This window comes from Chiloscyllium plagiosum, chromosome 24 (assembly GCF_004010195.1).
Source record: "Chiloscyllium plagiosum isolate BGI_BamShark_2017 chromosome 24, ASM401019v2, whole genome shotgun sequence".
Lineage (NCBI taxonomy): Eukaryota > Metazoa > Chordata > Chondrichthyes > Orectolobiformes > Hemiscylliidae > Chiloscyllium > Chiloscyllium plagiosum.
Genome location: NC_057733.1, coordinates 52,780,425 through 52,799,001, shown reverse-complemented (window position 1 = coordinate 52,799,001; position 18,577 = coordinate 52,780,425). Strand labels below are relative to the sequence as shown.

At 45.0% G+C, this 18,577-nt stretch overlaps 1 protein-coding gene across 2 annotated transcripts in view; it reads left to right on the top strand.

Moving 5' to 3' along the window:
• The window catches only part of LOC122562309 (hepatic leukemia factor-like), a 49,835-nt gene that overhangs the window by 1,403 nt on the left and 29,855 nt on the right, over positions 1–18,577 (top strand). For both annotated transcript variants that reach the window (XM_043715162.1, XM_043715161.1), the window contains exon 2: positions 2,305–2,637. In XM_043715162.1, coding sequence (XP_043571097.1) covers positions 2,305–2,637 — 333 coding nt within the window. The remainder of the gene's footprint in view (positions 1–2,304; positions 2,638–18,577) is intronic.

Genomic DNA, 18,577 nt, shown 5'->3' with positions numbered 1-18,577 from the left:
AAACGGGTGCACGAGAGGGGGCAGGGGCCTGAGGGAGGGGCAAGTCTTCAGGTTTTGAAGGAGATGTGAATAGGAAGAAACCAGATGGGGCATTGGGGTAAACTGAGAAGGACCAGGATGATGAGAGAGTGAGTGAACAGAGAGGGAGAGGGAGAAGAGAGCAGGCAGTGGGGCTTAGGGTGTTTGAAATGAGCTAGCTCAGATGGTGTAGAGGGATCCACTGCAGTAAATGACCCACTGGCAGCCCAGACCAGACCAGACCAGACCAGACCAGACAATGAGGCTGTGGCAGAGTGAGTGAGTAGAGCCTCGGGCAGTGAGCGGTTCCTCAGCACATTCTGATGGAATGGGGGAATTCTGCAATTAACTGCAGTAAAATGTGCTGGTAACTGGGGACAATAATGTGACAATGATATAGTATGTAGTAGAGAGCCATCATATTATAGTGTGATTGTAGTCCTGGGCTATGCTGCTATGTATACAGTACTGTGGTCCTGTTGCAGGGCAGTGCTTAAAACTGAACTTGTCAGGTGCCTAAGCTGAATTCTTCATCTGAAATTAATCAGGGTTTAGTGTCAGGCAGCACCTTGGTAAAGGAGTTCAGGTTAGTGCCAGGAATGGTGCCCAGAAGATTGTTAACCAGCTGATTTTCACTAGTAATGTCTGCCAGAAACTGTCAGGCATTGTGACTGTTAGCTCCCTCTGCTAATGGTGCCCAGGGGTTTGGGAATAAACAGTGTTGATGTTACTGACTGGGATCCTCACCATTCCGAGTCACTGCTGCTGGATTGAGGGAACAGGATCCTGAAACACATCAGGAGACCCTCTGGAAAACTTGGTCAAGACTTCACCAACATTCTGGCAATATTTATTCTGGGAACGTCTCTGAGAACCTCACCTGAAAAAAGATTAAATTGTGCTACTCCAGCTTGAGGGAATATGGAGGGGAAGAGGGGAGTGTTTGGTCATGGACAATTTCCACAGGTCTGGAAAATCTCACTGTCCTATAAGATGTGAGTGAGACCAACTGAGGAGAAGGAGACGCAGAACCGTGAGGTGGGACCTACCTCAGCTACAGGACTTCCCTCTTTCCCCAGTGCTGCCCCGGAGACTCTGTGCCCTGCTGTCTGATGCTGGAGCCACATTGTAACGTTCTACTGTGTCATCATAAGCAATCCATCTCTCCACAGAAAGTGGCTTTGAGGAGTCCAACCAATACCACAACCATTGCACCAATAAATCATTAGGACTCTGATTTAATACGTTAAGATATTTTCAATCAAAATTGAGCTAAATTCAAACATCAAACAAATGTGTCATTAGCATCGTACCCATGTAGTGCCCATTTTCATTGGACGGCCAAAATGACCCTCCGTGAGCCCATACAGGACCATAACCCATTACGCAGTGTGAGCTTTGACTGGGCTGTAATCCTGTTACCTGGTGGGATCCTGAGGACTGCAACTGTACAGCATACTGTAATCCAACTATACCACATCTGTGGATCAGGATAGAGTCATGATTCACTGTTCAACCTCAATACAAACAGCCAGTCTGCTTTTCTGAAGCCCGTTTCAGAAGGAGCTCACTGAAGTTATGACAAACCTGTATGAAACACTAGCTTAGCTTCAAATGGAGCATTCCATCCAGTTCTGGGCACCACCTTATAGGACAAGTGCATGGGCATTGAGAGAATGGCTCCAGCGATCAGTGATGTGGCAAGGTTGGAGAACCTCCAGCTGTTACTCCAGGAGAAGAGAATAGTTCGGATTTGACTGAGCTTCCTCAATCATGAAGGGTGTGAATAGCAGTAGGTGGGGAGAGACTGCTCCCATTGGTGGGGTGGGGGGGTGCGGTGTCAGGAACCAGAGGGCATAAGTTTAAGGTTGATTGTGACAGTGACATGAGGCAAAATTCTTTTGTGCAACAAGTGGGGATCTGGCATACACAGTCATGGAAGTGGATTGAGTTCTTCAAGTGGCTTTTAAGAGAATTGTTTCAATATCAGTTGCAATGCTGGAGGAAGAGGCAGGTGAGTGAGATGAGGGGAGTTGCTGTTGCAGAGGGCAAGGACAGATCCAACGGTTGAATGGCCTGTGCTCTAACAGTTCTACCAGTCTATCTGGAGGTGATCCCTTTTAGTTGGATGTTCCTCTAAGCACTTTCTCTCTGGTTCCTGCCTCCCGAGAGGGCAATGGGAGGGAAGTGTATGAGCATGGGTGCAAAGATCACAACAGGAAATGTCTTATTTGTTTTTTTTTTTTGTTTTGCAACTAAGATTACCGGTTTTTCATCTTTTTGAAGGTTTCAACAAAGAAGAGAAGGAGAAACAGCTGGAAGATGAGGCTGCAGGAAGCACAGTCCCACAGTTAGCTTTCCTGGGACCCACACTGTGGGACAAGACATTGCCTTATGATGGGGATACCTTCCAACTGGAGTATATGGATCTCGAGGAGTTCCTGTCCGAGAATGGAATCCCACCAAGTCCATCCCAGCAGCAGGAGTCCGGCCAGCAGCACCCACCCTTACAGTCGCCTGCTGCCTCCCACGGACCCCCAATGGACCTCAGCAAGGCCAGCACCTCTGTCCATCTGGGCCTTAACCCTCCGAACCTCCTCCAGAGCCCTGTCCGAGCAGGTAATCTCTTGCCCTGAGCAATTTGCAAACACAGACCCCCCTCTTCCCACTGCCCCCCCCCCCCCAAAAAAAGAACTGCTCTGATCAAATGTAATCAAAAACAGAAATTGCTGGAAAAGCTCAGCAGGTCTGGTAGCATTGGTGGCGAGAAATCACAGTGAACGTTTCGAGGTGCGGTGACCCTTTTTCCTGAGGAAGGGTCACTGACCTGAAACGTTAACTCTGGTTTCTCTCCACTGATGGTGCCAGACCTGCTGAGCTTTTCCAGCAACTTCTGTTTTTTGATTCTGATTTCTAGCATCTGCAGTTCTTTTGAGTTTTTTAATTTAGTATTTTTTTTAGAAGTATAGTCTCAGTTGCAGTGCATGACGCACTGCCGCTAGTTGACACACAACCAGATCTCCAACTATATAACCTGTTTTTAATTAGATTGAGGAGTCAACATTAACCTAGGACGCCTCTGCACCCAGCACCTCAAGCAGTGCAGTATTCCCTCAGTGGTGCACTGGAATGTGAATTGTGTACTCTGATCTGTAAAGTGAGTTTGAATATCTTTGTTTGCTTTGTCTCCCGTGAACCATGCCTGACATGCAGCAATCTCTCCCTCTCTACTACAACCTAGAAACTTATTTAAATGTAGATCCAGGCTCAGAAATTGAGTTTACTACTACTATGTATCTCCCTATAGCGTCTCCTTCCCCCAGTGGGAGCAGGGCAGTAGGATGTTAATTTTGTAATTAATCCTGTGGGTTTCAACCTGATCATACGGGTAGATCTGTTGTTGTATAATGTCAGAATATGCTAAAAGTTGGCCTTGAAATTGGAGGTAATTGTTCCGGAATAGCTGTGGAGTTATTAGTGATTACATTTTGATATAGTTATACAGGATGCAGTTTCCCCTTGGTGCCCACCTGAACTTTGATTTCACTGCAGTTAAATCCTCAGCAAACTTGTAACTAAAGCTGTTTCTGAATGCTCTAAGACCCATGTTTGCAGAAGCAGTAACAGCTCTTCGGCATTCAAATGGATTTCTATCACTTTGCCTTTCGCTAATCCACCTGTCACCACTGTCTCCTGTGAAACCATTTGAAGTTCAGGGATTCTCGTTCATTGTATTGGGTTTATCTGTGGTTTGACCTTCCTTTTGTTCTACTTGACTTGTGATGTGACTTCACCTGAACTTTTCTCAGATGGTTAGTATTTACAGCAGACGAATGGGCCATTTGGTACAACTGAACCATATGTATTTTGTGTTTGTTTGTGGGACCTCGCTGTCACTGGCTGGGCCAGTATTTATTGTCCATCCATAGTTTCCCTTAAGGTGGGGGTGAGCTGTCACCTTCAACTGCCGTGGTCCACCTGCTAGGGGTTAACCCACAATGCCCTTAGAGGCAATTCCAGGATTTTGACCTAGCGACACGGAAGGAGTGATGATATACTTCCAAATCAGGGTGGTGAATGGTGTGGAGGGGAACTTGTAGGGGTGGTGTTCCCATGTATTTGCTGCCCTTGTACTTCTAGATGGAAGTGGACATAGTTTGAAAGGTAGGATCTTTGGTGAATTTCTGCAGTGCATCTTGTAGATAGTACACTCTTCTCCTGAGCATCGGTGGTGGAGGGAGTGGATGTGGTGCCAATTGAGGGGCTGCTTTGTCCTGGACGGTGTTGAGTTTCTTGAGTGTTGTTGGAGCTGCCCCCATCCAGGCAAGTGGGGGAGTATTCCATTACACTCCTGACTTGTGCCTTGTAGATGATGGACAGGTTTTGGAGAGTCGGGTGAGTTACACATTGCAGTCTTCCTCACCTCTGACCTGCTCTTGTAGCCACTGTGTTCATGCTACTGTAAGCAGGAGGGTGAAGTGGAAAAGTGATATTCACGAGTAATCCAGAGACCCAGGCAAATGATCTGGAGGCATGGGTTTGATTCCAATCACAGCAGATGGTTCAATTTGAAATCAATGAAAACATGAAATAAAAGTTAGCAAAATGGCAACCATTGTCGGCTGTTACCAAATCTCATCTGGTTCATTCATGTCCTTTAGGGAAGGAAACCTGCCATCCTTTCTGCATCTGGCCTACATGTGACTCCAGACCCAGAGCAATGAGGTTGATATTTCACTCCCTCTAGGCTCTTAAGGATGCCCAATAAGTGCTGGCCCAGTCAGTGCCACCCACATGCTGTGTGAGAGTTTTACAGAAGCCTCCTAACACTCCAACTCCTCAAACACTGTTAGAATATTGCTTCTTGCCTCATGTATTTATTCAGCTTCCCCTCCAATGCACCTGTGATTTGTCTGACCTGTCCTACTTGGTAACTGTTCTACATTCTCAACATTTACTTTAATTAATGTTCTCCTTTATTTCCTATTTGATTTATTACCGAATATTTCTGCATTTATAATCCCTAGTCCTGGTCTTCCCCCAGAAGTGAAAGCTATCTTCACTGTAAAGCCCTTTCATAATCTTTAAGCTTTTATCAAGTCACTGCTTGGCTTTTTATGTTGAAAATCCAAGTTTTGTTCATACTTTTCCCACTGTGTACACATTCTCAGATCGCCTGGTGAGCTTGAGGTGTGTGATCTTCCCCAGTTTCAATGGAACTTGGGTGTTTCCTGGGTGATGGTAATGATTGAGGGGTGATCCCTTGATCTGTAGTAAAGGCTGGGACGTGGCGATGAAGATCAACTGTGATCTAGTTAAATGGCAGAATAATCTTGAGAGACATCTTCCTGTTTGTGTCAAAGGAGATATAGTTTAATATATAAGTACTATATATAAAACATTCAAAGATGTTCTTTGACAACATTAATTTTGCACATATGTTAATGTTCCAACTTGTGCCACATTAATAAAAAAAAATTACCAGGTGTGTCATAACTGTTGAGACCTCTGACCTAAAACCTAACCAAATATGAGAGGGACATGCAAGCTCTAGGGTTAAGAGAATGGAGAGCTGAGAAATCCATAGTTTTAACATCCCAAGAAAGAATGAGCTACGTCCAGTTCTGGTCACCCAGTTATAGGAAGGGTATTAGAAAACAGGAGAGGGGCCAGAAGAGATTCCCTGGGATAGAAGGTTTGAGTTATAAAGAAAGGCTGGGACTTTTTTGACTGGAGTGTAGAAGGTCGAAAGGTGACCTGATAGTAGTTTATAAAGTAATGAGAGTTAATGGTAGTTGTCTGTCCCCTTGGATGGGGGATTTCAAGACGAGGGGCTACATATTTAAGGTGAGAGGAGAAAGATTTTCAAAAAAGACGTGAGGCAAATGTTTAACACAAGGTGTTTAGTGTATGGAACAAACATCCTGAGGAAGTGACGGATGTGAGTACAATTAGTGTTTAAAAGACATTTGGATAAGTACATGATCATTCCTGAAGAAGGGCTAATGCCCGAAACGTCGATTCTCCTGTTCCCTAGATGCTGCCTTTTCCAGCAACACATTTCCATCTCTGATCTCCAGCATCTGCAGACCTCACTTTCTCCCCTAAGTACATGAATGGGCAAGGTTGTTGAGGGACACAGACGAGGAACAGGCAGGTGGGACTACTTCAGTTTAGAATTGTTTGGCTTGGACTGGTTGGACTGAAGGGTGTGTTTCAGTGCTCTATGATTCTGATTATGTTTAAGTTACTAGTTTCTTCAGTCATAATTCTTGTCATGGGAAGAATGGGCCAAACTTTTTTTTTTAAGAAAAAAATGAATTGCTGGAGAAACTCAGCAGGTTTGGCAGCATCCGTGAAGAGAAAAGAGTTGATGCTGACAGTCCAGTGACTCTTCAAGGTTCTGAAGAAGGGTCACTGCACCCGAAACATTAACACTCCAGCAATTTCTGGTTTTGTTTCAGATTTGCAGCATCGGCCGTCGTTTGGTTTATTAAATGGAGAATGTTTGGGGGACACTTTTAAAGATAGAGAAGGAAGTCCAGAGGAACGGTGTTCCTAATTAAATTGACAAAATAAATATTGAGAGAGTGATGGGAATCAAGTGGAGCTAGGAGGGAGAAGGTTAGGGAACCAAACTTGAAAATGTTTCAGCTACTAAAGCCCAACTTTCCTTTTTTCCAAAAAAAGACATAATGGGAAACTTTATAAAAGGAGAATCTTGACTTCAAGAGTCTGTTTTACAGAGAAATCAAAAGGATTTCAAAGATCTGTAATTAACTGATGGTACTTAAAGACAGTTTATGGTTAGCAATTATATCAGTGACCAGTTGTATAAGAATCAACAATCTCCTCTTTCTGTTCAGCGATGGTACATCTTCACTACCACGGTGATGCCAACCGCTTGGGTTCAATTCCTGCACTGGCTGATGTTATGACCATGAAGGACCCTCCTTCTCAACTTCTCCCCTCGCCTGATGTACGGTGACCCTCTGGTTCAACCACCACCAGTCCTCTCACCTCCTTTCCCTCTCTAATGAATTGGAGGAGCTGGTGTTGGACTAGGGTGGACAAAGTTAAAAATCTCACAACACCTGGTTATAGTCCAACAGGTTTATTTGGAAGCACTAGCTTTCAGAGCGCCACTCCTCGATTAGGTAGCTCCACAACCACCTGATGGAGGAGCAGCGTTCCGAAAGCTAGTGCTTCCAAATAAACCTGTTGGATTCCAACCTGGTGTTGTGTGATTTTTAACACTCTCTCGAATGTGAGCGTAAGATTATGATGACTTTACCTTTAATTTCACCATATATACAGCACTGAGTTCCTAGCTGAAATAACTTGCAAAATTAAATACAGAATATATTTCTGAAAATACCACTCCCCTTGACTGTACTGTAGTTCAATTGATCAGGCTCCATCTAGTGACAGATGGGTGTAGGGAGCAGAGCTACTTGCACAGAATTACATCTGCCACTGGGTGGAGCCCACAGCATCCGTGTGAGCTCAGAGAGGGAGTCAGCAGCAAATACCGGGGAAGCCTGGGGCTGTGTGGGGCAGGGCAGGCTGTGGGAGGGTGGAATGCAGGGGGAGCTGAGGCCTAGGACTGAAGCAACATCAGGAGCGAGGGCTGGAACTAGGGATAAGCACTAGAGCAGATGTGCTGGCAGGAGAGACCACATGAGAATGCAAAGCACAGAAGAGGACACCTATGACAAAGAGCCCTAAAGTAACCCTAACAGCATAACGTGGATATATCGTCACTACCTCATTAATGGCATTACAGCAGTGGAGAAGAGGGAGAGCGAGCTGAACACCACACTCTGCCCATGGTGCTATTGAAACGGAGTAAAGGGACGTGGTGTAGGAATAGGGGACAGCATAGCTAGGGTGTGGACACTATTCTCTGTAACAAAGACAGTCCTGAAGGCTCTGTTGCCTACCTGGTGCCAAACTGAAAGACCTCTCTTCTCAATTAGAGGGGAATTTGGAGAGGGATGGGGAAGAGCCAGTAGTTGTGGTCCATATTGTGGTTCCCTGCTTGCCCTTGACGAGGTGGTGCTGAGCTGCTACTGAATCACTGTATGGGTCAGTACATGTGAAAGCTAGACGCCTACCTGAGTTTTGTCTGCAGTCCTGAGTTGTTGGGTGTGTCCTGCCTGTACTGCAGTGGTTACCATAAGCTGCACTATAGCTAGTGATAGAAGGCTGGCAATCTATTAATACCGACAGCATCTTTCTCCTCTGAGCCACCAACACCACTCCCACTCAGAATTACAGAATCCCTACAGTGTGGAAGCAGGCTGTTCAGCCCATCAAGTTGACACCAACCTTTCAAAGAGCACCCACCCCACCCCTGTAACTCTGTATTTCCTGTGGCTAACCCATCTAGCCTGCACATCCCTGGACACTATTGGCAATGTCCCATGGCCAGTCCACCTAACTTGTACATCTTTAGACTGTTGGAGTACCTGGAGGAAACCCATGCAGACAGAGAGAATGTGTAAACTCCACAGAGACAGTCACCTGAGCATGTTATTGAACCCTGGTCCCTAGTGCTGTGAGGCAGCAGTGCTGACCACTGAGTCACTGTGCCACCCCTCACTGAGCAACCTTGCTGCCCTCTCTAAAAATCCCACAGTGAGCCCAGTCTCTGGAGAGTCGACTCATTAATTGCCTCTTTCTCCTGGTGTGGCTGCAGTTAGTATTTGTTCAGTGACTTCGATGTTGTGGCCATTTCGGCGACATGGAGAGAGCAGGGTCAGGAATAGATGTTGCAGGTTCCAGGGTTTAGATATTTCATTAAGATCAGGGGAGGTGGTAAAAGAAGAGGAAATGTGACTTTGTTACTCAAGGACAGTATAACGGTGGCTGAAAGAACTTTTCGACGAGGACTTGTCTACTGAGGTGGTATGGGCTGAGATTAGAGACAGGAGAGAAGAGGTCACACTGAGAGTTTTTTATAGGCCTCCGCAGAGTTCCAAGGATGTGGAGGAGAGGATCGGCAAAACGATTTTGGGCAGGAGTGAAAGGAACCGGGTGGTCATTAAGGGGGACTTTAACTTCCCCAACATTAACTGGAAATGCTATAACTCTAGTACGTCGGATGGATCAGTTTTTGTCGAATGTGTGCAGTAAGGTTTCCTGACACAGTATGTCGAAGGGCCGATAAGAGGGGAGGCCACATTGGATCTGATGTTTGGTAATGAGCCAGCCAGGTGTTCGATTTAGTTGTAGGTCAGCACTTTGAAGAGAGTGACCATAATTCAGTTATGTTTAGTTTAGCAATGGAAAGGGATAGGTATGTGCCACAGAAGATTGCGATATGGCTATTAGACTAGAAAGGATTGAGGTTATTGAGGAGGAGGTGTTCTCAATTCTAGAAGGTATGAAAGTAGATAAGTCTCCTGTCATCATTGTCTACGGGTTTAGTACCAGAGGACTGGAGGATTGCAAATGTTGTACCTTTGTTCAAGAAAGGCAGTAGAGATGACTCAGGTAATTATAGACCAGTGAACCTTCTGTTGTGGGAAAAGTTTTGGAAAGGATTGTAAGAGAAAGTATTTATAATCATCTCACAAGCAACAATTTGATTGCAGATAGCCAACATGGTTTTGTCAAGGGCAGGTCATGTCTCTCAAACCTGATGGAGTTTTTTGAGAAGGTGACCAAGCATGTGGATGATGGTAGGGCAGTTGATGTGGTATACATGAACTTCAGTAAAGCCTTTGATATGGTTCCACATGGTAGGCTATTGGAGAAAATGCAGAGGCATGGAATTGAGGGTAATTTAGCGTTTGAATTAGAAACTGGCTTTCTGTAAGAAGACAGCCAGTGGTAGTTGATGGGAAATATTCAGCCTGGAGTCCGGTTACTAGTGGTGTGCCACAAGGATCTGTTTTGGGACCACTGCCGTTTGTCATTTTTATTAATGACTTGGACGCAGGCATAGGTGGATGGGTCAGTAAGTTTGCAGACGACACTAAAGTCAGTGGAGTAGTGGACAGTATGGAAGAGTGTTGCAGGTTGCAGGGGGACTTAGATAAACTGCAGAATTGGGCTGAGGCGTGGCAAATGGAGTTCAATGCAGCTAAATGTGAGGTGATTCACTTTGGGAAGAATAACAGGAAGGCAGAGTACTGGGTCAATGGAAAGATTCTTGGTAGTGTGGATGTGCAGAGGGATCTTGGAGTCCATGTACATAGATCCCTAAAAGTTGCCACCCAGGTGGATAGTGCTATTAAGAAGGTATACACTGTGTTAGGTTTTATTGGTAGAGGGATTGAGTTCCGGAGCCGTGATGTCATGCTACAACTATACAAAACGCTAGTGCAGCTGCACTTGGAATATTGTGTGCAGTTCCGGTCACCCCATTACAGGAAGGATGTGGAAGCAATGGAAAAGGTGCAGAGGAGATTTACCAGGCTGTTGCCTGGTCTGGAGGGAAGGTTTTGTGAGGAAAGGCTGAGGGACTTGGGTCTGTTCTCATTGGAGAGAAGAAGGCTAAGAGGGGATTTGATAGAGACATGCAAGATGATCAGAGGATTTGATAGACAGTGAGAGTTTATTTTCCTAGGATGATGACATTGGCTTATACGAGGGGGCATAGCTGCAAACTGAGGGATGATAGATTTGAGACAGATGTCAGAGGCAGGTTCTGTACTCAGAGAGTGGTAAGGGGGTGGAATGCACTGCCTGACAATGTAGCTAACTCAGCCACATTAGGGAGATTTAAACAATCCTTTGATAAGTACATGGATGATAGGGGTAGTGTAGAGGGATGGGCTTAGAATAGTTCACAGGTCAGTGCAACATCGGGCCCCAAAGGGCCTGTTCTGCGCGTATTGTTCTATGTTCTGTTTGTTTTACGTTCTCTGAGTACCCACGTGCAGACCCCCGACTCTACACTCCATCTCTAGTGCATGTGAGTATCTGAGCTGACAGCTGTAATGTCAGAGAGAAGGGAAATGCATTTTCCATCGAGGCTGTCACAGCTCTGGAGTGCTCCCCTTTCTCCTGAGGCAGCTGGGGTGCAGGAAAGCAGCACCTCGGTGAGGGGAGGGGTGTCGCCCCATCAGCAGCTGTAACAGGATGAGGATGGGTAGAAGTTGGTGGATATAAAGCATGATCTCTGTTCTCCTGCATGTTTCAGGCGATGCCGGCTTCAGTGCTTTCTCATTGTAGCTGGCCCCATGATAGAGCGTTGTCACCTCAGTAAGACTATGGAGAGGTCTCTCTATCCGTTCTGCTTGCTTGCTTCCTTTTCCCGTCAGGGGTACCACCTTATGCTCGGAAAGAGAGACAATGCCATTGACTGTGGTGTGCTGTTTAACATGCCTACCATAGCCAAAAAGCTGGCGATGCGCAACGGCGGTAAGGGGTGGGTGTGAGGCAAGAGTCATTGGGAAGTGGAGTTTGTGAATGCTACTGAGGGTAAGGGCTGGGGTTGTGGTGGTTGAGTAACCTGAAACATTGGTGGATTGATTGGCTATCGAATAAGATCATGGCCCCTCTGAATTTAGCCTCCACTTTAAAAATCTTTTAAGGACCTTGCTTTAACCGTTGTTTGTTTGAGTGAGGGTTCCAAAGAGGCATAATGTGGAGGTGCTGTTGAAGTGTACCAGATTCTGAACTGGTTTTGAAAAGGTGGCTACGGAAACCTGTTGCCTCCTTGTTGGTGAGCTTGCAAGGGCCAATGTTTTAAAATCAGAGCTTTCCCTTTCAGGACAGAAAGGGAATCCTATTTGAAGAAGTCATGTTGGTCTCTTAATGGGAGTTCTGTTTCTCTCTCACTCTTCTCCAGAGACACTGCCAATCCTGCAGCATTTCACCAACATTTTCTTTTATTTCAGATTTTGGACAAAGTTAAAAATCACACAACACCTGGTTATAGTCCAACAGGTTTGTTTGGAAGCACTAGCTTTCGGAGCGCTGCTCCCTCATCAGTGACTGCACCAAAAGCTAGTGTTTCCAAATAAACCTGTTGGACTGTAACCTGGTGTAGTGTGGTTGTTAACTTTGTCCAAAGACTCATGACCTTCTGAGGGATAAGAAAGTCCCCTGATCTATCTTTTAAATGGTCAAACCTTGAGTTTTAAAAGTGACCCCTCGTAATAAATGCACTCTCATGAGGAGGCAGCATCTTCCACCCCTTTGGGATCGTGTGTCAGTCAAGTCGTTCCTAAACTCCACATACAAGGCTGAGCTGTCAAATCTCTCCTTGTGAAACCCAGTCTCGGTATTAGTGTAGTGAACCTACACAACACAATTGACCTGTTTCCAGCACGTTTCCATTGGTAAGGCGATCAGTACTATCCAGTGTTCCAGGTATGGTCTCATTGGTGCAACTATAACAGAACCACCTACTTTTGCATTCAAGGGCCCCCAGGATAAGTTAGAAGTTCTGTTAGCTTTCATAGAATCGTACAGCACAAAACAGGCCCATCGAGTCTGTACCAACAAAGTCCCATTTTTCCAGCAATAGGTGGATAACCTTGAACGTTAGGACATATCAATTGCACATCCGAGCACTTTTTTTTTTGAAAGGTTGTGTGGTTTCCTGCCTCCACTAGCCCCCAGGGAGTGCATTTCTGACCCTCCCCATCCTGTGGGTGGAAAGCTTGCTGCACCAGCACACTCCTGTTTTGTGCTTCCAGCAGTAGATTGCTCCAAACCCTCTGCATGTCCGAGGTCTGCGGTCTGTAGCCATTTAGATTAGATTAGATTAGATTAGATTAGATTGCGTTACAGTGTGGAAACAGGCCCTTCGGCCCAACAAGTCCACACCGACCCGCCGAAGCGCAACCCACCCATACCCCTACATTTACCCCTTACCTAACACTAGGGGCAATTTAGCCTGGCCAATTCACCTGACCTGCACATTTTTGGAATGTGGGAGGAAACCGGAGCATCCGGAGGAAACCCACGCAGATACGGGGAGAATGTGCAAACTCCACACAGTCAGTCGCCTGAGGCGGGAATTGAACCCGGGTCTCTGGCGCTGTGAGGCAGCAGTGCTAACCACTGTGCCACCGTGCCGCCCACAATTTAGATCGTGGGCTTCCTTTTTATTCTTCCTGTCAAATGGTATGACGTTTCCTTCATGAATTTCCTGATCTGGATTGCTCCAGGGAAGTCATTGAGCAACCTATACAAACACATGAAATAGGTAGAGGAGGAGACCATTCAGCCCCTCAAGCCTGCTGCACCATCCCACAGGATCATGGCTGGTCTATCTGCATTTTGCATTCCATAGTCCCATTTACCCGTAATAACCCTCGACTCCTTGAACTAAACAAATCTATCCATTCGATAGATAGAAAATGGAGCTACTACAGATGCTGGAAATCTGAAATCAAACAGAAAATGTTGGTGAAATGCTGCAGGATTGGCAGTGTCTCTGGAGAAGAGTGAGAGAGAAACAGAACTCCCATTAAGAGACCAACATGACAGAAAGGGAATCCTATTTGTAGTCCTGAAAGGGAAAGCTCTGATTTTAAAACATTGGCCCTTGCAAGCTCACCAACAAGAGGCAACAGGTTTCCATAGCCACCTTTTCAAAACCAGTTCAGAATCTGGTACACTTCAATGGATCACCTCTCACTCTTCTATAATCTAGTGGAAACAAGTCTATCTAACCTGGTCTCATCAGGCAACCTGTTAATTTCTGGTTTGAAATCAGCAAACCGCCTGTCTGCTGCCTTCTACCCCCTTCAATAAGGAGACCAGAATTGTACAGAGAATTCACAATGTGACCCCTTCGATACTCTGCTTCAGTTATACAGGCCATCCTTTCCTTATGTTTCATTTCTGCTAGAGTACAGGACAGACCTTGGGCAGGTTTCCACGTTGTCAGGGAGATGCTGATGTTGTAGCTGTCTTCTGAGTTTGCCGAGGGGTGCGATACTTCCTGAGGTGTGTGTTCAGTTTATTATCGGAATGTTGTCAGGGCCCTTAGCCTTTGCAGCATCCGGTGCCTTCAGCCATTTCGTGATATCACACAGGAGTGAATCGAATTGGAATGTGATACTGGTGCCCTCCAGAGGAGGCTGGACTGCAGTGTTTCTGGCCCAAGCCTCCCGTTCAGGCCTCCGGGAAGCAGAGAACATTTCTGATCAGGAAGCCTTCCAATGCAGCTGGATACCCTCCCAATCCCATTTACAACAGTAACTGCTGCACTCCAGGGAGAATGTCAGTTGGGAAATGGGAGGGTGTCTGGGGTCAGGGAGGGAGGAGTGAAGTGGTGGTCGGGAGGGGTCGGCTGGGGAGTGTGAGGAAGTTGGGCTGGGGTGGGCAGAGTGCAGTAAAGTGGTGGAAGGGTGGGGTGTGGTCAGTAATAGTGATGTGAACGGTAGCGGTAGCCAGGATTTAATCCCTGAAATCTATTTAGAAATGTAGATCACAATGCTCTGAAGTTTCTGACTGTAACTCAGAGTTGGGTACATTTAAAGAAGGTTCCAGGTTAAGGCTAATTGTCCAATAGAAGTTTGAACTTTCCAAAAAGTTACCATGTAGTCAGTGTCTTGAGACTTGACATCTCCAGAATGCATCTCTCCGGGTAATTCTGGAAAGGGAAGGATTTGGGCTAATGCCTAACATTAAGGGATTTCACAGTTGGACAGAATTTGCTGAACACTCCCATGTGTGCTAATGACATTAACAGTTTGTCTAAGTCAGTCCGGCTCACTTACATTTGCTGAAAACTGCATCTCTGATCAAATGAAGGGACCTGTTGTCTACTGGAAAATTAGGCGTTTCTGTGAATAGCAACATCTTGAATTAAAATAATGGGAGATGATTGTTTCATGGTGCATTCTCCATTTAATATCTTATTCAATCTGTTTTGCAGGATTTTAGATCCTTTTCTAATGTAGAATAAATGTTTTCCTTTTTGAAGTTTGATATTTGTATTTTGACAGTGTCTTTTTTTTTAAACAATCAAATTCTGTCCTGTGCATGACATTATGATCATTCTAATAACTGCTGATATGCTTCCCCAACCTAGAGGCACAACCATTTCAAACTGAGGATTCTCATTCCTTCAGCAAGTACACTGTAAATCGAAATGTCAAATTCAAAAGAAAATCCTTTTCCTTTTGTGCCTTTTGTTTCTCTCCCTGAGTTAAATCTATCTATCTCTCTCCTTCTCTTTCTGTACCTAACCTTGAATGTTTACACTCCTTTCTGTTTCTTTCTCCATCCTGAAGCCTCTGATTTAAACAGTGTACCTTGGTCCAGCCATTCACCGAGCACCCAGCGTGTTGTTACCTACACTCTGCTGCTGTCAGCTCTCTCAGATTCTGGCCACTTACCCCACAAAGGGGTAAAAAAACTGAGTGCTAGGACAGAAATATCGCTACCTAAATGCACAGGTGAATAGATGACCCCGACCAACAAGATCCACCCCGTTTATCCAGAATGGCACTAGTCAAAGTCAGGCCTTTGGTTTTTAAAATCAAGTCCCTCATTGGAAATGGAGACAATTTAAGTCGCCAGCTATGATGAGCAGTGACATGGAGGCTAATGCACATTCCTCCCAAAGTGACTGCTGTAATTATTGCTCCCTGCATCATTAAATGGTAACTTTGATATCCTGCAGCATTTAATCAGCAGTATCTTAAGTGTAGTGAACAATAGGCCCGAGGCTAATGTCAGAGTTTAAACATCAAAGTGTTTTTAATCTATCGAAGTGGATCGAAGTTGAATTCTCCTTGAGCAGCAGTTGTGATTTTGTTGTCCTTGGTTACATGTTTTGTGTTTATTTCCTCAGCATGGAGGAAGGCTAACTTTGACGGTATTGGGCAAAAACTTTCAAAAGCTGATTTGGGGGGGGGGGGGGGTGTAGATGTTCGCAGGTAAAGGGATGGCTGGAAAATGGGAAGACTTTAGAAATGAGATAGCGAGAGTCCAGCGACAATATAGATTACTTAGTGTGGAAACAGGCCCTTCGGCCCAACAAGTCCACACCGACCTGCCGAAGCGTAACCCACCCAGACCCATTCCCCTACCTTTACCCCTTCACCTAACACTACGGGCAATTTAGCATGGCCAATTCACCTGACCTGCACATTTTTGGATTGTGGGAGGAAACCGGAGCACCCGGAGGAAACCCACGCAGACACAGGGAGAATGTGCAAACTCCACACAGACAGTTGCCTGAGGCGGGAATTGAACCCGGGTCTCTGGCGCTGTGAGGCAGCAATGCTAACCACTGTGCCACCGTGCCGCCCATATTCCTGTTATATATTCCTGATGGGGTGAAAGGAAAGACTGGCAGGTGTAAGGAACGCTGGATGATTAGAGAAATTGAGGGTTTAGTTAAGAAAAAGAAGGAAGCATATTGTAAGGTATAGACAGGATAGATCGAGTGAATCCTTAGCAAAGTATAACGGCTGTAGGAATACACTTAAGAGGGAAATCAGGAGGGCAAAAAGGGGACAGGAGATAGCTTTGACAAACAGTTAAGGAGCATCCAAAGGGTTTCTACAAATACATTAAGGACAAAAGGATAACTAGCGAGTGAATAGGACCCCTCAAAGATCAGCAAGGTGGCCTTCGTGTGGAGCCACAACAGATGGGGGAGATATTAAACGACTATTTTGTATCAGTATTTACTGTGGAAAAGGGCATGGAAGATATAGAATGTAGGTAAATAGATGATGACATCTTGCAAATGTCCATATTACAGAGGAGAAAATGCTGGATGTCTTGAAACACATAAACATTGAAAAACCCCCAGGACCTGATCAGGTGTACCCTAGAACTCTGTGGGAAGCTCGAGAACTGATTGCTGGGCCTCTTGCTGAGATATTTGTATCGTCAATAATCACAGGTGAGGTGCTGGAAGACTGGAGGTTGGCTAACGTGGTGCCACTGTTTAAGAAGGGTGGTAAGGACAAGCCAGGGAACAATAGACCGGTGAGCCTGACATCGGTGGTGGGCAAGTTATTGGAGGGTATCCTGAGGGACAGGATGATACATGTATTTGGAAAGGCAAGGACTGATTAGGGATAGGAGAAAGTGAGGACTGCAGATGCTTATGCCCGAAACGTCGATTAAAAATTTCAGCACTGATTAGGGATAGTCAACATGGCTTTGTAAGTGGGAAATCATGTGTCAAAACTTGATTGATTTTTTTTTTGAATAAGTAATAAAGACAATTGATTAGGGCATAGCGGTGGATGTGATCTATATGGATTCCAGTAAGATGTTCAACAAGGTTCCCCATGGGAGACTGGTTAGCAAGGGTTGAAGGATTTGAGCTATAAGGAGAGGTTGAATAGGCTGGGGCTGTTTTCCTTGGAGCTTTGGAGGCTGAGGGGTGACCTTATCGAGGTTTATAAAATTGAGGGGCATGGATAGGATAAATAGACAAAATCTTTTCCCTGGGCTGGGAGGTTCCAGAGCTAGAAGGCATAGGTTTAGAGCGAGAGGGGAAAGATAAAAGGGACTTAAGGGACAACATTTTCATGCAGAGGGTGATGTATGTATGGGATGAGCTGCCAGAGGAAGTGGTGGTGACTGGTACAGTTACAATATCTAAAATTGCAGATACATTCTATTTTGTTCAAAAAGCACACAATCTGCAGGTAGTCAATGCAAGCAGTCAATCCATGTAACATTTTATAAATTTCTACTTTGGAAATAGAACCAGTCTGACTCAAGATTGAGATACAAACAGACTCGAACCTCACACTTTTAACTGAGCTGTCACCTTTTTAATATAAAACCTTAAGTTATCTCAAGAATGCAACTGGAAAAAAGTTCTGGGATTTACATATTAATAAGCCGAAACCTGCAACCCATTCTAAAAGATGAAAGGCTTAACAACAATGTAGGTTTGTTCAATATATCGTTTCAGTTGCATGCCACTGATCTTTTGCTATAAACTCTGTGTCTTATGATCCTGCTCCACAGCTACCTGATGAAGGAGCAACTCTCTGAAACACTCTAGTACTTCCAAATAAACCTGTTGGACTATAACCTGGTGTTGTGTGATTTTTTTTAACAACATCTAAAATGCATCTGGACTTGTATATAAATAGAAAGGGTTCAGAGGTGTGGGATATAGGTGAATTAATGTTATTTCTGCAATTATAAGTTCTGATACAGAGTAAATGAATTCACATTAGTTTGGGATTGTTTCGGACGAGAGCTGACTTAGCAAGAATGAGGAAATATATAATCCGTTACAAAATAATATGTCAGCATGAGACGTGATTACAAAACAATGGTAGAAATACAGGCACTAGATAAAATGCTGTGAAGAGAGGCCTGTATAAACATCTGTTTTCCCACTTGTATGGGGACACAGGAACAAACCCTAATTAAAGAGGTAATAAAGGTCAGAGTGGCCTCCAGAGAGGAATAAATGCTGATAAAGAAAGGATATGCCTAGCGGTGATCTGCAGTGAGATGACGTCAAACAACTTTATGGGGGCCAGAGATAGGCATTTGTCACGGACAAGGCCGGATAAACAGAAGTTGTGGGATCAGTCTTAAGGAAATGAGTGACGTAAGCGGAGGATGGGAGCAAACAATGGAATAAGGAAAACATATG